General features: G+C 43.4%; 1 protein-coding gene and 1 pseudogene across 2 annotated transcripts in view; both read right to left on the bottom strand.

The window, feature by feature from the left end:
• Positions 1-7,496, bottom strand: part of LOC102440452 (UDP-glucuronosyltransferase 2B31-like) — a 21,448-nt gene extending 13,952 nt beyond the window's left edge. Inside the window, exons 1-2 of one of the 2 annotated variants that reach the window (XM_023744854.1) lie at positions 6,760-7,496; positions 5,567-5,715 (exon numbers count right to left, since the gene is read on the bottom strand). In XM_023744854.1, the coding sequence (XP_023600622.1) occupies positions 5,567-5,715; positions 6,760-7,477 (867 nt within the window). In that variant the 5' untranslated portion in view covers positions 7,478-7,496. The remainder of the gene's footprint in view (positions 1-5,566; positions 5,716-6,759) is intronic. The other variant, XM_006103560.3, reaches the window with a different exon arrangement.
• Positions 7,497-14,507: 7,011 nt separating this feature from the next.
• The window catches only part of LOC102418197, a 16,204-nt pseudogene continuing 10,605 nt past the window's right edge, over positions 14,508-20,106 (bottom strand).

Genomic DNA, 20,106 nt, shown 5'->3' with positions numbered 1-20,106 from the left:
CCAGCCTGAAACGGCCCTCAGCCCCTCACCCAGACTGGCCAGGCACCCCCAGTGGGGAACCCCAACCTGAAGGGTGTGTGACCAGCTGCAAACAGCCATCATCCCTTCATCCAGGCTGGCCAGGCACCCAGTGGGGACCCCCACCCTGATCCAGGACACCCTTCAGGGCAAACCAGCTGGCCTCCACCCATGCACCAGGCCTCTGTCCTATATATTAAAGGGTAATATGCCTCCCAGCACCGGGATCAGCGTGACAGGGGGCAGCGCCCAAACCCCCTGATCGCCCTGCAGCTCTGTGTGTGACAGGGGGTGGGGCCACATCCTCCTTATCCGCCCTGCTCTGTTCCTGACAGGGGAAGGTGCCCCAACCCCCTGATCAGCCCTGCTCTGTGCCTGATAGGGGGGAGCTCCCCAACCCCCTGATCGCCCTGCGGCTCTGTGTTTGACAGGGTGTGGCGTACCAACCCCCTGATCGGCCCTGCTCTGTGTGTGACAGGGTGCGGCACCTCAAATCCCCCCCCCCATGGGCCCTGCTCTGTGTGTGACGGGGTAGAGCCATAACCTCCCCATCGGCCCTGCCCTGAGTGTGACAGGGTGCGGCGCCCCAACTCCCTGATCCGCCCTGCTCTGTGTATGACAGGGGGTGGTGCCCCAACTCCCCTATCGGCCCTACTCTGTGAGTGACATGGGGGAGCTCCTCAACCCCCTGATCGGCCCTGCTCTGTGAGTGACAGGGGGCAGCACCCCAACCCCCTGATCGGCCCTGCTCTGTGCGTGACAGGGGGTGGCGCTGCAACCCCCTGATCAGCCCTGCTCTGTGCATGACAGGGGGTGGCACTGCAACCTCCCCATCGACCCTGCCTTGAGTGTGACAGAGGGCGGTGCCCCAACCCCCCAATCGGCTCTACCCTGAGCTTGACTAGGGTTGGCATCGCAACCTCCTGATCCACCCTGCTCTGTGCATGACAGGGGGCGGCACCCCAACTCCCCAATCGACCCTGCTCTGAGCCCGACCAGGGGCTGCACCTAGGGATTGGGCCTGCCCTCTGCCACCCGGGAGCAGGCCTAAGCCAGCAGGTCGTTATCTCCTGAGGGGTCCCAGACTGGGAGAGGGCACAGGATGGGCTGAGGGACCCCCTCTCCCCCTCCCCACCCGAGTGCACAAATTTTTGTGCACCGGGCCTCTAGTATATATATATGTATATATATATTACTATTACTACCTAATATTAGTGAACAATTTTATTAGGCTACATAATTATCTTTTTATGTGTGTGGTGAGAACATTTAAGATCTAGTATCTAGAAACTTTCAAGTATATAAATAATATTGTTGGCTATAATCACTATATCTCCCGAACTTAATCATCGTTGAGTTGCAAGTCTGTACCCTTGACTAACTTTTTCTTACCCACTAATCTTTCTTTCACCAGTCCATGGTAATCACCATTATACTTCTGTTTCTATGGGTTTGCCATTTTTAGATTCTACATATAAGTGATATCCTATATTATTTATCTTTTTCAGTGTGCTTTATGTCACTTAGCATAATACCTTCATGTTCCATCTATGTTGTCCCAAATGGTAAGATTTCCTCCTTTCTGATGACTGAATAATATTTTAGTGTGTGTGTGTGTGTGTGTGTGTGTGTGTGTATTTCACATCTCTTAAGTTGTTTCCATTTATTGGCTCTTGTTTATAATGGTGCAATAAACATGGGATTATGGATTTATTTTTGATATCCTATTTTTCTTACTTTTAGAAGTATACCCAGAAGTAGATTTGTGGGTCATGTGGGAGCTCTATTTAACTTCTTAAAAAACCTCCATACTGTTTTTCATAGTGGTTGCACTGGTTTTACATTCCTACCAACAGTGCACAAGATTCAGTGTTATCTTATAGATCAGCAAGTTTCCTTAGCACAGCTATTTTGACTTTCTATTGGGTGAATCATATATCTCCATGTCTGTATTTGTTTGCTGGAGGATTGTTGTGGAATTTGGTGACCTAATGTTCCCTTGATTTTTCATGTTCTTTGGAATTTTGCATTGCTGTTTTTGCATTTGAATTAGCAGTCACCCACTTATGTTTACTACTCTCAGGGTAGACATACCTTTTGTCAGTACTGCTATAGATAAGGCTTTTTCAATTGAATGAATATGCCTGCTCTGTGCTTCATGCTCCCTCTTGTGGGAGAATTCTTGAGCCTGTTTGTTCTCCCTCCATATAAAGCACCAGGCCAGACCCTGATCTTCTTAGTATTAAGCTTTTTCTTTCTTTTTTGTTCCTGAAGGTGGTGCTACAGCTCAAGTTTGTGATTCTCTCCTGTCTGCAAACTCTTGTCTGTATTCTGCTCTTGCTCCCTAGCCTTTTATCAAATTTTGTTCTTGCTGCTGCCCTTGGCAGCTTCTACATGGAGCTGGACACAGAGGGGAGGAAATATGGGTTGGAATGCAGGTCACTGTTGTTGCCCACATGCCAGAATGTGGGGATCTGTAAGAAAGGTTTTCTTCATGGTTTGTGGTCAGGCTTACTGATGGAGTACAGAATGCAGTCAAGAGGAACCCTGTCTCTTTAACATGCTCTCTAGTAATTTTCTTTGCCAGATCTGCTCCCTCTCACCAGTCACTGAGCCCCTAATACAACACTCTGGATGCTGTATGAGCTCTTTGGAAGCACCCTGCAAACCAGGGGAAGCTTGGCACCCACTCATCGGCTCTCTATCACTGTGAGAGAAATCACGGCACAGGCGGGCCTTCTTTCAGCCTTACACTGAGCTCCTTTGGAAGAGGAGTGATCCCGGCAAAATCAAGCATTCCTCTCACCCACACCAATGCATTCAAATTCATCTATTTTGTGCTTCAACAAGTGCTGGAACTTCTCTAGATATCTGGACTTGCACAAAAGTTCTCTACTCCGTAGGTCAGTGGTCGGCAAACTCATTAGTCAACAGAGCCAAATATCAACAGTACAATGATTGAAATTTCTTTTGAGAGCCAAATTTTTTAAACTTAAACTATATAGGTAGGTACATTGTTATTAGCTTAATTAGAGGCCTGGTGCACAAAAATTTGTGCATTCAGGGGGGGCGTCTCTCAGCCCAGCCTGTGCCCTTTCAAAATCTGGGACCCCTCGGGGGTGTCCACCTGCTGGCTTAGGCCTGCTCCCTAGGGGATACGGCCTAAGCTGGCAGTCAGCCATCCCTCTGGCAGACCGGGAGCCCTCAGGGGATGTCCACTTGACAGCGGAGAGCAGGCCTAAGCTGCAGTCAGACATCCTTAGCACTGCTGAGGAGGCAGGAGAGGCTCCCACCACCACTGCTGCACCGGCAGCCGTCAGCCTGGTTTGTGGCTGAGCAGAGCTCCCCCTGTGTGAGCGCACTGACCACCAGGGGGCAGCTCCTGCATTGAGCATCTGCCCCCTGGTGGTCAGTGGGTGCCATAGTGACCAGTCATTCCCAGTCGTTCTGCTGTTAGGGTCAGTTTGCATATTACCCTTTTATTACATAGGATAGAGGCCTGGTGCACAGGTTGGGGCCAGTTGGTTTGCCCTGAAGGGTGTCCCGGATCAGGGTGGGGGTCCCCTTGGGGTGCCTGGCCAGCCTGGGTGAGAGGCTGAGGGCCGTTTTCAGGCTGGCCACACCCCCTTCAGGGAGGGGGGTTGTGCTGGGGTGCCTGGCCAGCCTGGGTGAGGGGCTGATGGCTGTTTGCAGGCTGGTCACAGCCCCTTCAGGGTGGGGGTCCCCTGGGGTGTCTGGCCATCCTGGGTGAGGGGCTGATGGCTGTTTACAGGCTGGCCACAGCTCCTAGCCACCCAAGCTCCCAGTGGAGGCTTGCTGGAAGCAGGTATCTGGGATTTATTTATCTTCTATAATTGAAACTATGTTGCCTTTAGCGGAGGCCTGCGGGAAGCTTGGCTTCCTCCATTGCTGGGGCAACCAAGCCTCCTGCTTGCTCCAGCTCTGAGGCTGCCCGCCGCCATCTTGGTTGGGTTAATTTGCATATAGTTGCTCTAATTTGCTGGTGGGCGTGGCTTGAGGCATATCGAAGTTATGGTCAATTTGCATGTTTCTCTTTTATTAGATTAGATTAGGTTACTCCTAAACTGACCTTTGCAAAAACATCCTCAATCTGATTGAGGTATGTTCGCTGAAGTCAACCCCTTCTAACTCTCCCATCCACACTCATTTAGTATACTTGTTTTGTCTATCTCCTTTCCGAAAACTGACTTCTGTGCATGGGCCACAAAGTTTCAATCGCATTGTACATGTGTGTCTGCATGTGGTATTTTGTGGAAGAGCCACACTCAAGGGGCCAAAGAGCTGCATGTGGCTCTCGAGCCGCAGTTTGCCGACCACTGCCATAGGTGACTGCCCAAGTCAGGGCTATAGGTACTCCTGGACTGCAGGTAAGAGGGGCTGGAACAATTCACAATATCCTGTCGGTGTCACAGCCAGTACTGGAGTCTTTCTGCCTATTACCTGATGCGTAGGTGGGCAAGATTCTTTCCAGGTCCTTTTGCATTGGCACTTTTGTTCGTGGATAGATAACAAATTTTGTTGTTGAAGGTGGAAAATAACAAGAGATATCTCATGCTCACTTACACCAGACTGCTATTGTCACTCCTGAGGTATTATGATCCACTCCCATGGGATGCTCTCTAGCATTATTGCAGTATTATGCTTTCTCTTTATTATAATACTTTCCACACTGTTTTTATTACTTATATTATACTCAAGGCCCGGTGCATGAAAAGTCATGCACTGGAGGGGGGGTTTCCTCAGCCCGGCCTGACCCTCTCACAGTCTGGGAGCCCTCAGGGGTGAGAGCTGTCCTAGTGATCAGGGGAAGGCAACGTCCCATCACACCTCTGCTGCTGCCACTGCCAACAGCGCAAGCCTCAGCCGGCCCTGGTTACCTGAGCCTCAGGCGGCCCTGGGCGGCTGGGGGGCTGAGGGGACTGGGGGGTTCTGGAGGGAGGCGCGTGGGGCTGGCCTGGCCTTGCCGTGCACCTGCTGCCCTGGTGGGGCTAAGGAGACTGGGTGCTGCCATCTTGTGGCTGTGGGCACTGCCATCTTTGAGGGTGTGGCAGTCAATTAGCTTATTCCCTCCTTATTGGCTGTGGGCACCGCCATCTTTGCCAAGGCATGAGGGTCAATTAGCCTATTACCTCCTTATTAGATAGGATCTTTCTAACTGGAACATCTGGTGTGTGGGAGCAAAACTGGTATCTATACTGCTCCTCTGTATCTCTACCCCTTATCCTTGCACTGTGCTAGTCACTTTAAAATTAGTTTTTAAAATAATGGTTGATATTTTTAAAGTGTTGAATAATGAAGGCCTTTATTTAACAGGCCCTATTACCAAAGTCTCCCAAATATAATTCTTTATTCTGTAATGATAGTGACATTGAGATTCTTGAAATAGTATAAATAAATGAGTTTCTAATTGGCAGGTCACTTTACCCAGATTCCCATATCTCCCTCAGTGTGATCAGACCTTCTGAATGAAGAACACAGAATCATTCCTACTGAAAATGCAAAGTAGAACAAACATGAATAGTTTTACCTTAGGCAGAGGCTTAGCAGGTTTGCAGTGGAGGCCTCCAACAAATTGAAAATGTGGCAAGAGTGGGCGAGGAAACTCAAAATCCCAATAGGTTCGAATAAACCATATTTCTGCTTTTCTCATTAACTCGAATAATGTAGTGGGTCTTCCTGAAGGGGAAAAAAGAACAAAAAGTGGAAAAATAAGAATATTGTAATGTGAATATACCATTTTTTTAAAAGTTTTTAATAATGTAGCCAAAGATGTTTAAAGTGTCTGTGGCTTGATAGTGCAAACATATTTATATACATGTTTTGTATTATGTTGTTCACATATATTAACTATATATATAACATTTAACAGTTTTTCTTCTCTAACATCACATCAGGACATTCACAATCATAGAAAATGGTTAAACCTAAGCCACTATAGAATTAAACATGCATTTGCTACTCTGTAAAGCTGCAGAAGTAATAGATGCAAATGTAAGCAATGATTTCAATTCCTCAATCAATTAACTCTACCATATCCATGGAAACACTTTCCCCTAGATTATTTAGTCTAGTTTCTGCATTTTAGCAAGCTATTCCCTTTATTCTAGATTTCACAAAAACAGAGGTTTTGAGAGTATGGTTCAATTCCTGGTACTATAATTACATTTGGTTCATTTTAGGAGCCTAATAATACTTGTGCATGAATAAAAACATTTACCAATAACAGCTGGAATATTTTCATAATGTATGGTAATAGATGTGCTCACTCTTGATTTTGACTCATTTTGTTTTTAATGAAGGGAGAGTTTTCACAAAATGTAGTTTACTGACTTCCATGTCCGCCCATCAACAAAAGTTTAGTGTTTAAGCAGATGAGTTGTAAGTGCTTAATGAAGGAAAGTGAAGTCATTAGAAACCTGAAATTATAGGTTCCTGAGTCTGGGACAGAGCACTTCAGTGTGAAAGAACCCTTCAGGTAATATGGCAAAATATTTCAGTTTTTAAATCAAACTAAACTACATGAGAGGAAGCAGTTCCTGAAGGACCTTATAAGTTAAGCATTTCCATAATGTTTGTGAGAATGAAAGATCATTTTATAATGTTATTTTATCATTTTACTTATAAAAGACAAATTTGTCTCAATTAATATTTATAAAAATTCACCTTTTAGAGCACTAAGAAAGTTAAGATTTCATGCTACCAAGTAAGGACATGACTTACCTAGTGCTTCGCTGTAAAGCCGATCCCACTTCTCACTAAATGCTTGGAACCAGAAGTCAAAATAAAGCACATACATCATATTTTTTACTCGCTCCATGAATGTCATTTGATCACTTAATTCTGATAAGACAATAGGTACGTAGGATGGAGGGAATGGAAGTCCTCCGCTGTACTTTTCAATTGTATAGCCAGCAGAGGCACGGAGACTGTACACAAAAGGTATTTTAAGTAGCTCAGCCAGCAGCTCACCACAGGGTCCAATGGCATCTGCAAGAACGACATCAAATCTTGATTCCTGTAGCTTTGTCATAAGTTTCTTGTTCAAAACTACATCTTTACATAGTGACTGAATACAATCAGTAAATTCCCAAATGATATCTTGCATTAGTGAAAAATAAGTCCAAAATGTATATTTTGGCATATATGTCCAGTTAGAGATGATCCGCTTGAAAAGATCCTCAAAATCATCTTTTGTCAAAGATGTAGGAAAAACCTCAAATTGAATAGCAGATGGTTTATTGGGATCAACAAGAATTGAAGCTGAAGATGTCAGAACAGTCACTTCATGACCTCTCTGGACAAGTGCATCCAGGATGGTCTTCATGTTGATCCAGTGGCTGTATTCTGTGGGCCACACCAGCACCTTTCCACAACTCCCAGGGCTGAAGTGACCACTCAGCTGGAGCAGCAGCAGAACTGAAATCCACTTTTTAGGCATCCTGGTGGCACACAGGCTTCTTTTCAAATGGCTGACCTCTTTTACCTTGGCTCATGCTTACGTGCAAAGGGAAATCAATCAGGAAGTTAAAATATAACTTCTACACCCAAAGTAAAAACATTTGATAAACAGCATTTTATGGCATCAGAAAATTATAAAGTAATGATCTTTTTTTAAAATACAAATCTGTGTAATATCTAAAAGTGCTATTATTTAGCTGAGTCAACTTCGCAGTTTTCCTGTGATTTGTAATTTATTATAGATGAATGTCATAATTATAGGAAGTTAGAGGTAATTGAGTCTGTAATGACTTTTTGTGAAGAAAGGGAGATAAAGCTGCCAGAAGCCAGTTCCAGCATGTCGTAATTGCAAGAGTTTCATCAAAAGGTTCATGGAACTTGAGGACTCAACAAGGGCTGAGTCACATATGTTATCACCTGTTGGAAATGGCTGAGGGCATTTCCCCAAACCTGAAAAGACAGCTCATGGCATATTAATCTACATGTTATTGCCTCCTACTGGCCAAACACCTGAACAGCCGTATGCTAATTCTCCCCATTCTGACAATGGACTCTGTATACGAAACCCTGACTCTATGAAGTGTATATCTCTGCCTGGCCTCAGGACAATTTGTGTTAATAAAAAGCATGGGGTACTGAGACGAGGAGATCTTAGCTCCTTTTGGCTAGGCTCCTCTGACCCCCAATGCCTTTCAAAATTATATTTTGTCACTGGACTCTTACTTAAGTTACACACAGCCTTCTCCAGATTGCTGAACCCTTCTAGATGCCGGAACAAGAATCCCGGCAAAAGCTATTATGCAGCTGACAAAGAATTACCTGGATGACAGTTCTAGATTTTTTATTTTATTTGTTTATTTATTTTTTAAATTTATCTTTATTGCTGAAAGTATTACAGGTGTCTGCTTTGTGTCCCCCCCCCCCCCATTGACCACCTCCTCCCCATACTCGCCCCTCCCAAGCCTTTACCACACTACTGTCTGTGTACATGGGCTATGCATGTATGCATATCAATTCCCCGATTAATCTCTACCGCCCCCCCCCCCCCACACACACACTATCCACCCCACCGTTCCTCTGAAATTCATCAGTCTGTTCATGGTTTTGTCTCTGAATCTATTTTGTTCTTCAGTTTATTTTGTTCATTAGATTCTACATAGAGTAGGTCATGTGATACTTACCTTTTTCTGACTGGCTTATTTCGCTTAGCATAATACCCTCCAGGTCCATCCATACTGTTGCAAATGGAAAGAGTTCCTTCATTTTCACTCCTGTGTAGTATTCCATTGTGTAAATGTACCACAGTTTTTATTATTCACTAAACAGCTAATGGGCACTTGGGCTGTTTCCAAATCTTAACTATTGTAAATTGTGCTGCTATGAATATAGGGGTGCATATATATATCCTTTCTGATTGGTGTTTCTGGTTTCTTAGGATATATTCCTAGAAGTGGGATCACTGGGTCAAATGGGAGTTCCATTTTAAATTTTTTGGGAATCTCCATAATGTTTTACACAGTGGCTGCGCCCACCAGTCTGCATTCCCACCAGCAGTGTACTAGGGTTCCCTTTTCACCACATTGTCACCAACACGACATTTGTTGATTTGTATCACCTCACCTGTGTGAGGTGATACCTAATTGTTGTTTTAATTTGCATCTCTCAGATGATTAGTGACTTTGAGCATTTTTTAATATATCTCTTGGCCTTCTGTATGTCCACTTTGGAGATGTGTCTATTTAGGTCCTTTGCCCATTTTTTAAACATGCTAATATATATTTTTAAATAATTTGTTATTGTTGAAAGTATTACATATGTCCTCTTTTCCCCCCATTAACACCCACTAGCCCACCCCCACTTTCACCCTAGGCTCTCACCATCCCATTGTCTAGGACCATGGGCCATTCATATATGCATATAAGGTCCTTGTTTAATTACCTTCCACCCACCCACACTCTCCCACCTTCCCTCTGAGATTCCACTCTCCATTCCATGTTTCCATGTCTCTAGATCCACTCCACTCGTAGATTCCACATAGGAGTGAGATCATGTGATACTTGTCTTTCTCTGACTGACTTATTTCACTTAGCATGATACTCTCCAGGTCCCTCCATGCTGTCTCAAAGGGTAAAAGATTCTTTTTTTTTTTTACTGCTGCATAGTATTCAATTGTATAAATGTATCACATCCACTCATCTGCTGATGTGCACTTGGGTTGTTTCCACGTCTTAGGTATTGTAAATTGTGCTGCTGTGAACATAAGGGTGCATACATTCTTTCTGATTGGTGTTTCGGGTTTCTTAGGATATACTCCTCGAAATGGAAAGACTGGGTCAAATGGCAGTTCCATATTTTTTTTAGGAAAATCCATACTGTTTTCCATAATGGCTGCACCAGCCTACATTCCCACCAGTGGTGTACTAGAGTCCACTTTTCTCCGCATCTTCGCTTGTTTGTTGCCCTGTGGCTGCTGGGAGCAGGTAGCTCCTCTCTGGAAAAATGGCAGTTTCGGTTTGGATGCATCCGCACGACCAAATACAGGATTCCTGACTACTGCTTTCCCATGTCTCCCTGCACTGCTTCCCACGCCAGCCTCTCTGCAGGCACCTCAGTCTGTGCCTCCCTCCCTGCACCAAAGCCTTAGGTGAGTAGTTGCAAATGAAAACTCATATGCTCTGGGTTTAGCAAAAAACAAATTGCGGCTTTCTCTCCAACCGGCTCCAGTCTGCCAGACTCCACAGTGGCCAGTAGGTCTGCCACCTTTCACAGATGTATGTTACGTGGGCCGCAGGTCTCGGCTCCGGTGTCGAGCCTGGGTTCTGGGCCTCTGTCTTCAGAGGGAACAGACCCTCCTGTGGCCCAGCACTCCCACCTCTCTCGGCCTGCTGCCCCTGGGAGCTGGGTCAGCTCCTCTCCTGACCTGGCCCTTCCTACCAGTTTCCAGGTGCTTTCTGTCCTTCTTTGATGTAAGTCTCTTCCTCAGCTGGACCTCAGTTGGTAATTCCAGGTGAATGTTCTCCAATTTAGTTGTATTTCCAGTCTGGCCCTGGGATAAGGTGCAGGACACGTTGCCTATTTGGCTGCTATTTGGCTCCCACACTCCCCTCTGAGATTTTAATTTTTAAATAAAACTTTGTGAACATGTAATTTACCCATCATTCAATTGATTAATTTAAAATGTACATTTCAATAGTTCATACTGTATTCACAGAATTGTGCTACCACCATGGTGATCATATGAAGAGCATTTTCTGCCCCAGTGAAACCTTTATCCTTTACAAGAAATTCCCTAATGTCTTCCTCCCTAAACTCTATCTGACCATTAATCTGGTTTGTGTCTCTATAGAAGTAGAGGATTTCTTGTAAACAGAACAATGTACTATGTGGCCTTTTGTGATGGGCTTCTTTTACTTAGCATGATAATTTAAAGATTCATTCATATTACAGCATGCATCCTTTTTACTGCCAGGTAATATTTCATAATACAGACATACCACATTCTTTTTATTCATGCATTAGTTGATAGACATCCCCTCCCCCAATTTTGGCCACTATGAATAATGTTTTTTTTTTTAATATTCATGTGCCAGTTATGAGTGAACAAGTTTTCCTTGGGCATAAATGTGTCTGTAAATAGCTAAGTGATGCTGTGCCTTGTTTGGCAGGAAGTGGGTATATATATGTACACACGTTATAAGAAAATTCAATAGTCCCTTTAGAGTATGGGTTCTACATGATCAAACCTACAATTGAGACCATATACCCATTATCAAAGGCTGCAAGAAGAGTGAAAGCAACCAGGTGAATCTTTTTAAGGGGCAGTGAGATAAAGAGAATTAGTTACTAAAACCCAAGTCTATCATAAACAGCTCAATTTTATATTAGGAAGCAACTAGCTGTTATATTTCTAAATTAACATGCAGTTTATTTATTTTTTGTTTTTAATCCTCACCCAAGAATATTTTTTCCATTGATATTTTTAGAGAGAGTGGAAGGGAGTGAGAGCGAGACAAAGACAGAGACACATAGACTGGTTGCCTCTAGCACAAGCCCCAACTGGGGTGGGGATAGAACCTACAACCAAAGTACGTGCCCTGGACTTGAATCGAACCCACAACCCTTCAGTCTGCAGGGTGATGCTCTAACCCAGTGGTTCTCAACCTGTTGGTCTCGACCCTTTCACAGGGGTTGCCTAAGACCATAGGAAAACACATATTTTCGATGGTCTTAGGAACCGAGACACCACTCCACTAATCAGTCTTCAGGCAGGTCCGCCCACATGCAGATACGCCCACATATGAGTACCCGGCGTGATGACATCATCACGCCAACCCCATCACATACACCCCGTACAAATACAGGTGTATGTGACAGGGTTGGCACCATAATGTACTTATTGGGACCAGTCACACATGTGTAGAGAGCAGCTACTGTGTTGAAAGCAGCACTTGCCAGAAGCTCATTCATAGTCAAAGTTGAAGATGTTCCTGAGACAGCACAAGAGGAGTCCATTGCACTTACTAACAACGATGCAGCGAGAACTGATTTCTCTACAATGCCAGTTACAGAATTCTGGATCAAGTGTTTGCAGCCATATCCTGTTCTGCCTGAGACTGTGTTGTGCCTTCTTCCATTTCCAACAACATATCTTTGTGAAACAGGGTTTTCCAGCTTGTTGGTTATCAAGTCTAAATACAGAAGTAGACTTGTTGTGGAAGATGATCTTCATTGTGCTCTTGCAAAGACTGCCCCGAGAATTTCTGATCTGGTGAGAAAGAAGCAATCTCAACCTTCGCACTGATGTTGGCTTTTTACGCATACTGTCGCAAAATGTAGCAATGTAGTTTACTGTTGTTATATTAAGACTGTTACCCATGCTACACCATGCTTCAAGACAAAATTTCGTTTATTTGTAATTAGAAATAAATATTTCACAATATATAATTACATATTGTTTTTGTGATTAATCACTATGCTTTAATTATGTTCAATTTGTAACAATGAAACTACATCCTGCATATCAGATATTTACATTATGATTCATAACAGTAGCAAAATTACAGTTATGAAGTAGCAACGAAAATAATTTTATGGTTGAGGATCACCACCACATGAGGAACTGTATGAAAGGGTCGCGGCATTAGGAAGGTTGAGAACCACTGCTCTAACCACTGAGCACCAGCTATGGCTCCACATATACTTTAATGCATGGGTCCTCAAACTAAGGCCCTCGGGCCACATGCGGCCCGCCGAAAACATTTATCTGGCCCACTGGTGTTTTTGCCGCCGCTGCCTGTTGCTTAGCAGCCGACTAGTTTTTTTTTAAACTATCGTCCGGCCCTCTAAAGGTCTGAGGGACAGTGAACTGGCCCCCTGTTTAAAAAGTTTGAGGACCCCTGCTTTAATGGGAAATGACTTAAACTGGATGAGGGCAAATGACTTGCCATATTTTTAGGTAAGAAGTGATGCTGAGGCTGGATATACAGTAAAACCAAGGAGCAGGAGGGGACAGGAGTGGGGAGGAGGGGGTAAATGAAGGTTAAAAGGGGGGACATCTGTAATACTGTGGACGAAAGGGGCCACATGCTGACCTGACAAGCTCTGGGGAGGCCTGCATGACAGTCTTGCAAACTCAGAGACCTAAAGTAACCACAGAGGATGGTCTGAAATTAAACTTTAAAAGCAGTTATGGTGGCCAGTTACATCCTAGGTCAGTATCTTCACTGACAAGGCCAACCTTTACCTTAACTGAGCCTATCTGTCTTTTTGTATCTATGATAACATACCCTTGAAATGTCTGGGTAACTTGTAACTTCCCTTTTTCTGGAGCCCCTGGGGCACAACCAAATGTTCTGGGTGCCAAGACAGATACCACAAATTCCTTCATTATCATGTTAATTGATCCTGCACCCACCTATGTATGTGTCCATCATTTCACTTTTTATCCAATCCCAGGGGTTTTCCCTGCTTAGTTTTATCCCTCCTCCTTAATCTATCACAAATGAGTTTCATGTAACCCACCTACATCCCTCCTTTGATTGCAATGTATAAATACAAATGTAATCCCTCCATTCTCTAGAGCATTATCTCAATTCTTTGAGGTTGTCCTTCCCGCGTATGTCGACAGTTTAACTCAAATAAACTCACAAAAATTCTTTACAGGTTTCTGTTAGGTCAGAGAGAGCCCAGGATCGGATACATGCAGACATGTGATGAGACAATGGACTTCCCCTGCAATTTCTCATAGATCAACGTGCCAGACACAGATACTGGCTTCTCCGTGAATCAACAGGACTCCTTCCTGAATACCTTGCTGACCCCCTGCAGCTGAAACTTCCTCAGCTGAATACCTCAGCTCATGTCCCCGCCCCTCACCCAACCGCAGTATAAAAAAGCGCCCCCCTCCCTGTTGGCATGAATCCACATGCCCTGTCTTTTGGGTTACATGGGTCTCCCAGGGACCCAGAAATAAACCTTTTCCTTTTCTTTCTTTTTCTGATTCACTGGACTGTCTTTATTTCTTATGCTGCCTCCTGAGCCACCTAACCTAACAGTTTCAATGTGTTTTTTTTTAATGTTCAATACTTTGAACAACAAAGATTATATATATATATATATATATATATATATAGTGATCTCCTAAAATGAAATGAAAGGAATCATTTTACACAATTCTAACTAGTGAATAGTTTCTTTAGCAAAAGATAAACCACAGAATTTTGCACCAGAATCAAGTTAAAATATTCTGAGTATTTGCACAGTAATACTAATATTGTAAATAAACTATTGAATGTTCTTGTATTTATGCCTAATGTTGGAAACTTAATTAAGCTTAATCATTTTTTTGGTATAACTTTGGAATTAATATAATAAAATCCAATAAATACCCGCATTGTTTTATTGTTATTTTATTTTTGCCCAGTTTTTTTCTCTTTGGCATGAATATTTTTAACTCTTAAACAGATAGTAAATCATTGAAAACAAATTTTGATTTGAGAAGCCAAATTGTGAAAAGTCATTTTGTCACAGGAAGAAGGGATCCTTATGTTACAACTTCATTGTGCTGAATAAACCGAAGGAGGCATATCAGCTTCAGGTGTGTCAGCTTCAGGCCTCTAAACAACTACTCCCTTTTCTTCTTCTTTCCTGGTTTAGCAAACTTCTGGTAACACAACAGACAACATTTTGTGATGACAAATGTAGCACTTGCCACACAGGCCAGCAGGAACCCAATCACATCCAAAGAGTGGTACTGGACCCAGGTGAGGTCATAGGAGGCTGGCCGCAGGTGTTTGGCTCCTTTGTGGCGCATGACAAACTGGATCCAGAAGACCGCTCGATCTAGAGGTTTCATGGGCTGGTCATGATGAATTCTTGATAATCTCATTGCATTCTCTTTATATCTGAAGGAGAAACACAAAGATTACACATTGAATGAAAGTTAACTTACCTAAGCATATCATGCCCATGAAAGGTTTTTGAAAATGTCATAAATATGATTCAAAATAATATCATTCATTGAATTTATTTCTTCATGGATAGTTTGGCCTTTAAATTGGAATGTTCTGATGACATGTTTTTTTAAAAGTGAAGATGGAAGTTAAGTTGGACAGTTCAGTCTTTTCTTGAAGAGTAAATGGTAGGAGCCATTGTTAGTGCTATAGATGAGATGGTGGAAATTCACTTGCAGAGTGATGCTCATGAAGTGTTTAATAGGAGTAGTGTCATTGTGAGTGAAATGTCTCCCCAGTAGTCCCTGGACCTCCACTCTTCTCTTTGACCCTCTACTTTTTAATTGCCATCAGTTAGCCAGTATGGTTTTTGAAACAGATATCAGATATGACACTTCCCTGCTCAAAATTTCCATCTGGCTTCTCATCACATTTGAATAAAGTCCAAATGATTTTAGGACTAAAGGACTCCACATCCTCATACCCCTGGCAACCTCTTCTTTCACTTGGTCTCATGCACACTTTGTTGTAGGCACACTGGCCTTCTAGCTGTTCCTTGAAGTTGTCTGACAGGTTTTATTGTTTGTTTTTAATTGCAAGTGCATTGCTTAAGCCTCCATTGCTGAGGTATCCATTTCAAAGAGGCATTTACTTTCAAGAGGACTATCTTTGTCAGCCACTTGACTAGATAAAGAGCTAGGCTGCTTCCCTCTAGTGAGGTTCCTTTGTTTTAGAGATTTAGTTCACTTCAATAACTGGCTTTTTGGACTACTTTTTTTTTTCTCATTCCAGCTTAAGTTCCTGCTCTTATATTTTAAATTCATGAATAAAGAGTGAGTTTGCCAAACTCTTGGCCTTCATTCCAATAAAAGCAGTGTGTGTCTTATTTGCTCTCTCTCTCTACCTGTGACTGTTTTGTGGCCCCAGGTGTCCTATGTAATTTCCGGGTTTTTAAAGTAATAAACTTTTATTTTTAAAACTTTTTTTATCGTTAGTGCTGAAGGACATCTTGCAATCATAATAGAAACCACAAGGGCTGATCCAGACACCACATTGGTTATTGAGAGCCCTGACCAGAACAAAATAATATCAAACAAGTTACATTTTAAAATTTTATTCTTTAAAACTTTTAGGTACTTTTCCATTATTTTGGGGATGAAGCTCACAAGCATGTGGCCTGGTTGTGTGTTTAAAACTCTCTATTATGACTACAGATATGCATATATTTTTCTTTATCCATTTTGCTTTGATTATTTTGAGTTTTTATTAGTAGATGTTACCAATTGATAATTGATATTGTTTTAAAAAATTGATGTATTAATGATTATGAGATATTTGTTTTTAGCAGGCTTTTGAACCACTGTGTCTGATATTAGCATAAGTAAAACATCTCTCTAGGTTATGTTTAAATAGATCTTTTCTTATCTTGTTACTTACAATCTTTTTATGTATTACTATTTAAACATTTCTTGTAAAAAGTATGTTAGTTAGTTTTTAAAATGCAGTCTAACAATCTTTGTCTTTAAACATTGAGTTTGTTTAGATTTGATGTAAGTACTGGCATATTTATATTTGTATCTACCATCTTATTCTATTGTAGAGGCTCAGGGCACGAAATCGTGCACAGGTATGGTCCCTAGTGGCTGCTGGCTGCCAGCCGGGGCCTTCCTTCATTCGGTGCAGCTCCCTGGTGGTCAGTGCATGTCAAAGTGAGCGATCAAACTTTTGGTCAGTTCAAACTCCCGAAGGGACACTTTGCATATTAGGCTTTTATATATATAGATTTTCTTTTCTATTTGTCCAACCTGTTTTATATTTTTTTCCTATTCTTTCATATTTTAAGGTATTTTCTTCTCATTCAATTGTTCTAACATTTTATTCTTAATAATACATTTTGCAAGAATTACTTTATGTGATACTCTATTAATATAATAATAATGCAAATAGTAGTAATAAATACTGAATTGATGGTTGCCATGCTAGGCACTATAAATTGTACTACACTATTTTACTCTTTAATATGGAAAATTTTAATGTCTATCTTATCACATTTGAAAAATTTTATGCTTCAAAGGACATAATTAAGAAAGTGAAAAATCAACCTTCCAGAAGGGGAGAAAATATTAATATATTATATATCTGATAGTGTACTTGTATTCATATACATTAAAAATTCTTTATATTTATATATATAAAAAGCCATCGATCAGAATGCCATAATGGCCAGAACAACTGGTTGCTAAGATGCCCACTGTGGCCAGCGAACATGCCCAATCACGGGGCGGGGCTGGCCAGCCAACTTCTTGCATCCCCTCCCCCAACCCAGCCCCACCCCAGATTGGCCCCAGCACCCGGATCAGGGGCAGGGGGGCCGGCCAGCCACCTTCGGACCCTCCCCCGAGCCAGCCCTGTCCCTGATCACTGCCCCCACCCCAATAGGGGGAAAGGCTGGCTGGCCAACTTCCTGGAGCCATTCCCCCGGGTTGGCCCCACAGCTGATGGGTCTTCACCACCCCAATCAGCCTGCAGCCCCTCCCCCCAGCTGTCTCCACCCCTGATGGCTCCCCCTTTCCAATAGGGGGCAGGGCTGGCCAGCCAACCTTCTTCGGCCCCTCCCCCTATCCAGCCCCACCCCAGATTGGCCCCTGCACCCTGATCCGGAGCAGGGTTGGCCAGCCAACAGCCTGTGGCCCCTTGCTGTGGTCAGCCCTGCCCCCAATGGGCCCCCACCATCCTGATTGGTCCGCGGCTTCTGCCCCCAGGTAGCTCCACCCCAGATCGGCCCCCCAACTCTGATCAGGAGCAGAGCCAGCCAACCACCCATGTCCCCTCCCCCAGGCTGCTGGCCCGTGATCGGCCCTCCCATCCCATTTCGAGGTGGGGCCCTCTGGCCCACCACCCACAGCCCTGCCCCACAGCCAGCCCCACCCCTGATCAGCCCTCACCACCCTGATCAGCCTGCAGTCCCTCCCCCTAGCGATCTCTGCCCCTGATTGGACCCCCCACACCAATTGAGGGTGGGGCTGGCCTGCCAATATCCCATGGCCTCTCACCAGGCTGCTGACCCCCGATTGGCCCAACTACTCCATTTGGGGGTGGGACTGGTCAGCCCACTGCCCACAGCCCCTCCCCACTGTCAGCCCCACCCCCAGTTGGCCTCCCACCCCAATTGGGGGTGGGGCCCATGAGCCAATCGCCTATGGCCCCTCTCCCCAGCTGGCCCAGCCATGATTGGGCCCCTATGGGATGGTTTGGCTGGCCAACCTTCCACAGTCTCCTTTTCCTAACAGACCCAGCCCCAATACACTCCAATTTGGGCTGGGCTGGCTGGACCCCACCTATACACGAATTTGTGCACTGGGCCTCTTGTTCAATGATAAAACAAATAACCAAATTTTAAAGTTGTCAAACTATTGCTATACACATTTCTCTAGTCAGGCTATATGCATGCTTAATAACATATGAAAATAGGCTAATATGAAAAATATGCTCTGGCTCTAAGGGAAGTGCAAATCAAGTTGACAAGGAGAGAACACTTCATACCTACTAGGATGGTTATAAAAAAGACAGATGAGTATGGCTGGATGAGTATTGACCTATGAACCAGGAGGTCAGAGTTTGATTCCTGGTCAGGACACATGCTGGGGTTGCTGGATTGATTCCCAGTAGGGGGCGTGCAGGAGGCAATGATTCTCTCTCATCATTGATGCTTTTATCTCTCCTTCTCCCTTTCTAGCTGAAATAAATAAATGAATATTATTTTTAAAAAGCGACAGATGATAAGAAGTGTTAGTAATGTGGAGAACTTGGATCTCTCATATATGGCTGATGGGGATGTAAAATGGCGCAACTTCTTTGAATATCAGTTTGCAGTTCCTCATAGAGTTACCATATAACTCAGCAATTCTATTTCTAGATTTATGCTTGAAAAGAAATTAAAACATATTCACACAAAACATGTGGCAATGTTCATAATAGCAAAATGTGGAAACAACCAAAATGTTCATGAACTGATCAATGGGCAAATAAATGAAGTATATCCATACATAGACTGTTGGGGACAACAATGGGGATCTGTAATAAATCAAACCAAAAATAACCTCATAGGATGATCTTAACTGGTAAGGTCATGGTGGGTAGTCATGCCTCATGCTTGTAAAAAGGTTTACCTGTGACTTAAGCAATCCCTGTCCGTTGTTTTTGTGCATCTATGTTAATATACCTTTAAAATGTCAGATTAGTCCTCTTTTTCAGACTCCTCAGAGGCATAACTACCCTCAAGGGAGCACATAATCTTATCAACTATTGTGTAATCTTCCTTATGCTTCCTCCTTAATTCCAAATGTATAAAAGAAACTGCCAAACAGCCATTCTCAGGAGCATTTCCTTCCTGCCATGTTGACTATTTTGTTCAAATAATCTCATACAAAAATTGAGGTTAGTTGCTGTGGTTCAGTTGGTTGGCCATCATCCTCTGCACTGGGGGGTTGCTGGTTCAATTCCCAGTCATGTCACCTGCTCAGGTTGTGGCCTTGAGCCCCAATAGGGATCAGCAGGAGGCAGCTGATCAATGTTGCTCTCATATTGATGGCTCTCCTTCTTTCCCTCTCTCTCTTAAAAATAAATCTTTAAAATTCTCTATGGGTTTGAACATTTTTATGTTGACACTATTACTCAGCAATACAAAGCTATCACATCCATGAAACTCAAAATTATGCTAAGTGAAAGAAGCCACTTGCAAATATCATAGGATTCTATTTGTCTGAAATATCCAGAATATAGTAATTTATAGGATAGAGAGTAGATTAATGGTTGTGTAGGGTGGGGTGGGGGGTGGGGAGATGGGGAATGACTTCTTTTTGGTCTGATGAAAAATTCCTAAATTTAGATTATATTGACATTTTCATAACTCTATAACATACTACCTATATTTGATGTTTCTATATTAATCATTGAATTTTGTCATAGGTAAAACATATATTACTAGAGGCCCGGTGCACGAATTCATGCATGGGTGGTGTCCCTTGGCCTGGCCGGGGATTGGGGCCAATGGGAGCTCTCTCTCTCTCCCAGTTCTGATCAGGGCGGTGCTGGCCGGGGGAGGAACCACAGGAGGTTGGCTGGCCACAGAAGGTTGGCTGTAGGAGTTTACTGACCC

The sequence above is a fragment of the Myotis lucifugus genome, unplaced genomic scaffold (assembly GCF_000147115.1).
Source record: "Myotis lucifugus unplaced genomic scaffold, Myoluc2.0 scaffold_492, whole genome shotgun sequence".
In the NCBI taxonomy this organism is placed as follows: domain Eukaryota; kingdom Metazoa; phylum Chordata; class Mammalia; order Chiroptera; family Vespertilionidae; genus Myotis; species Myotis lucifugus.
Note: the sequence above shows the minus strand (reverse complement) of the source record. Positions and strands in the feature narration are given on the sequence as shown.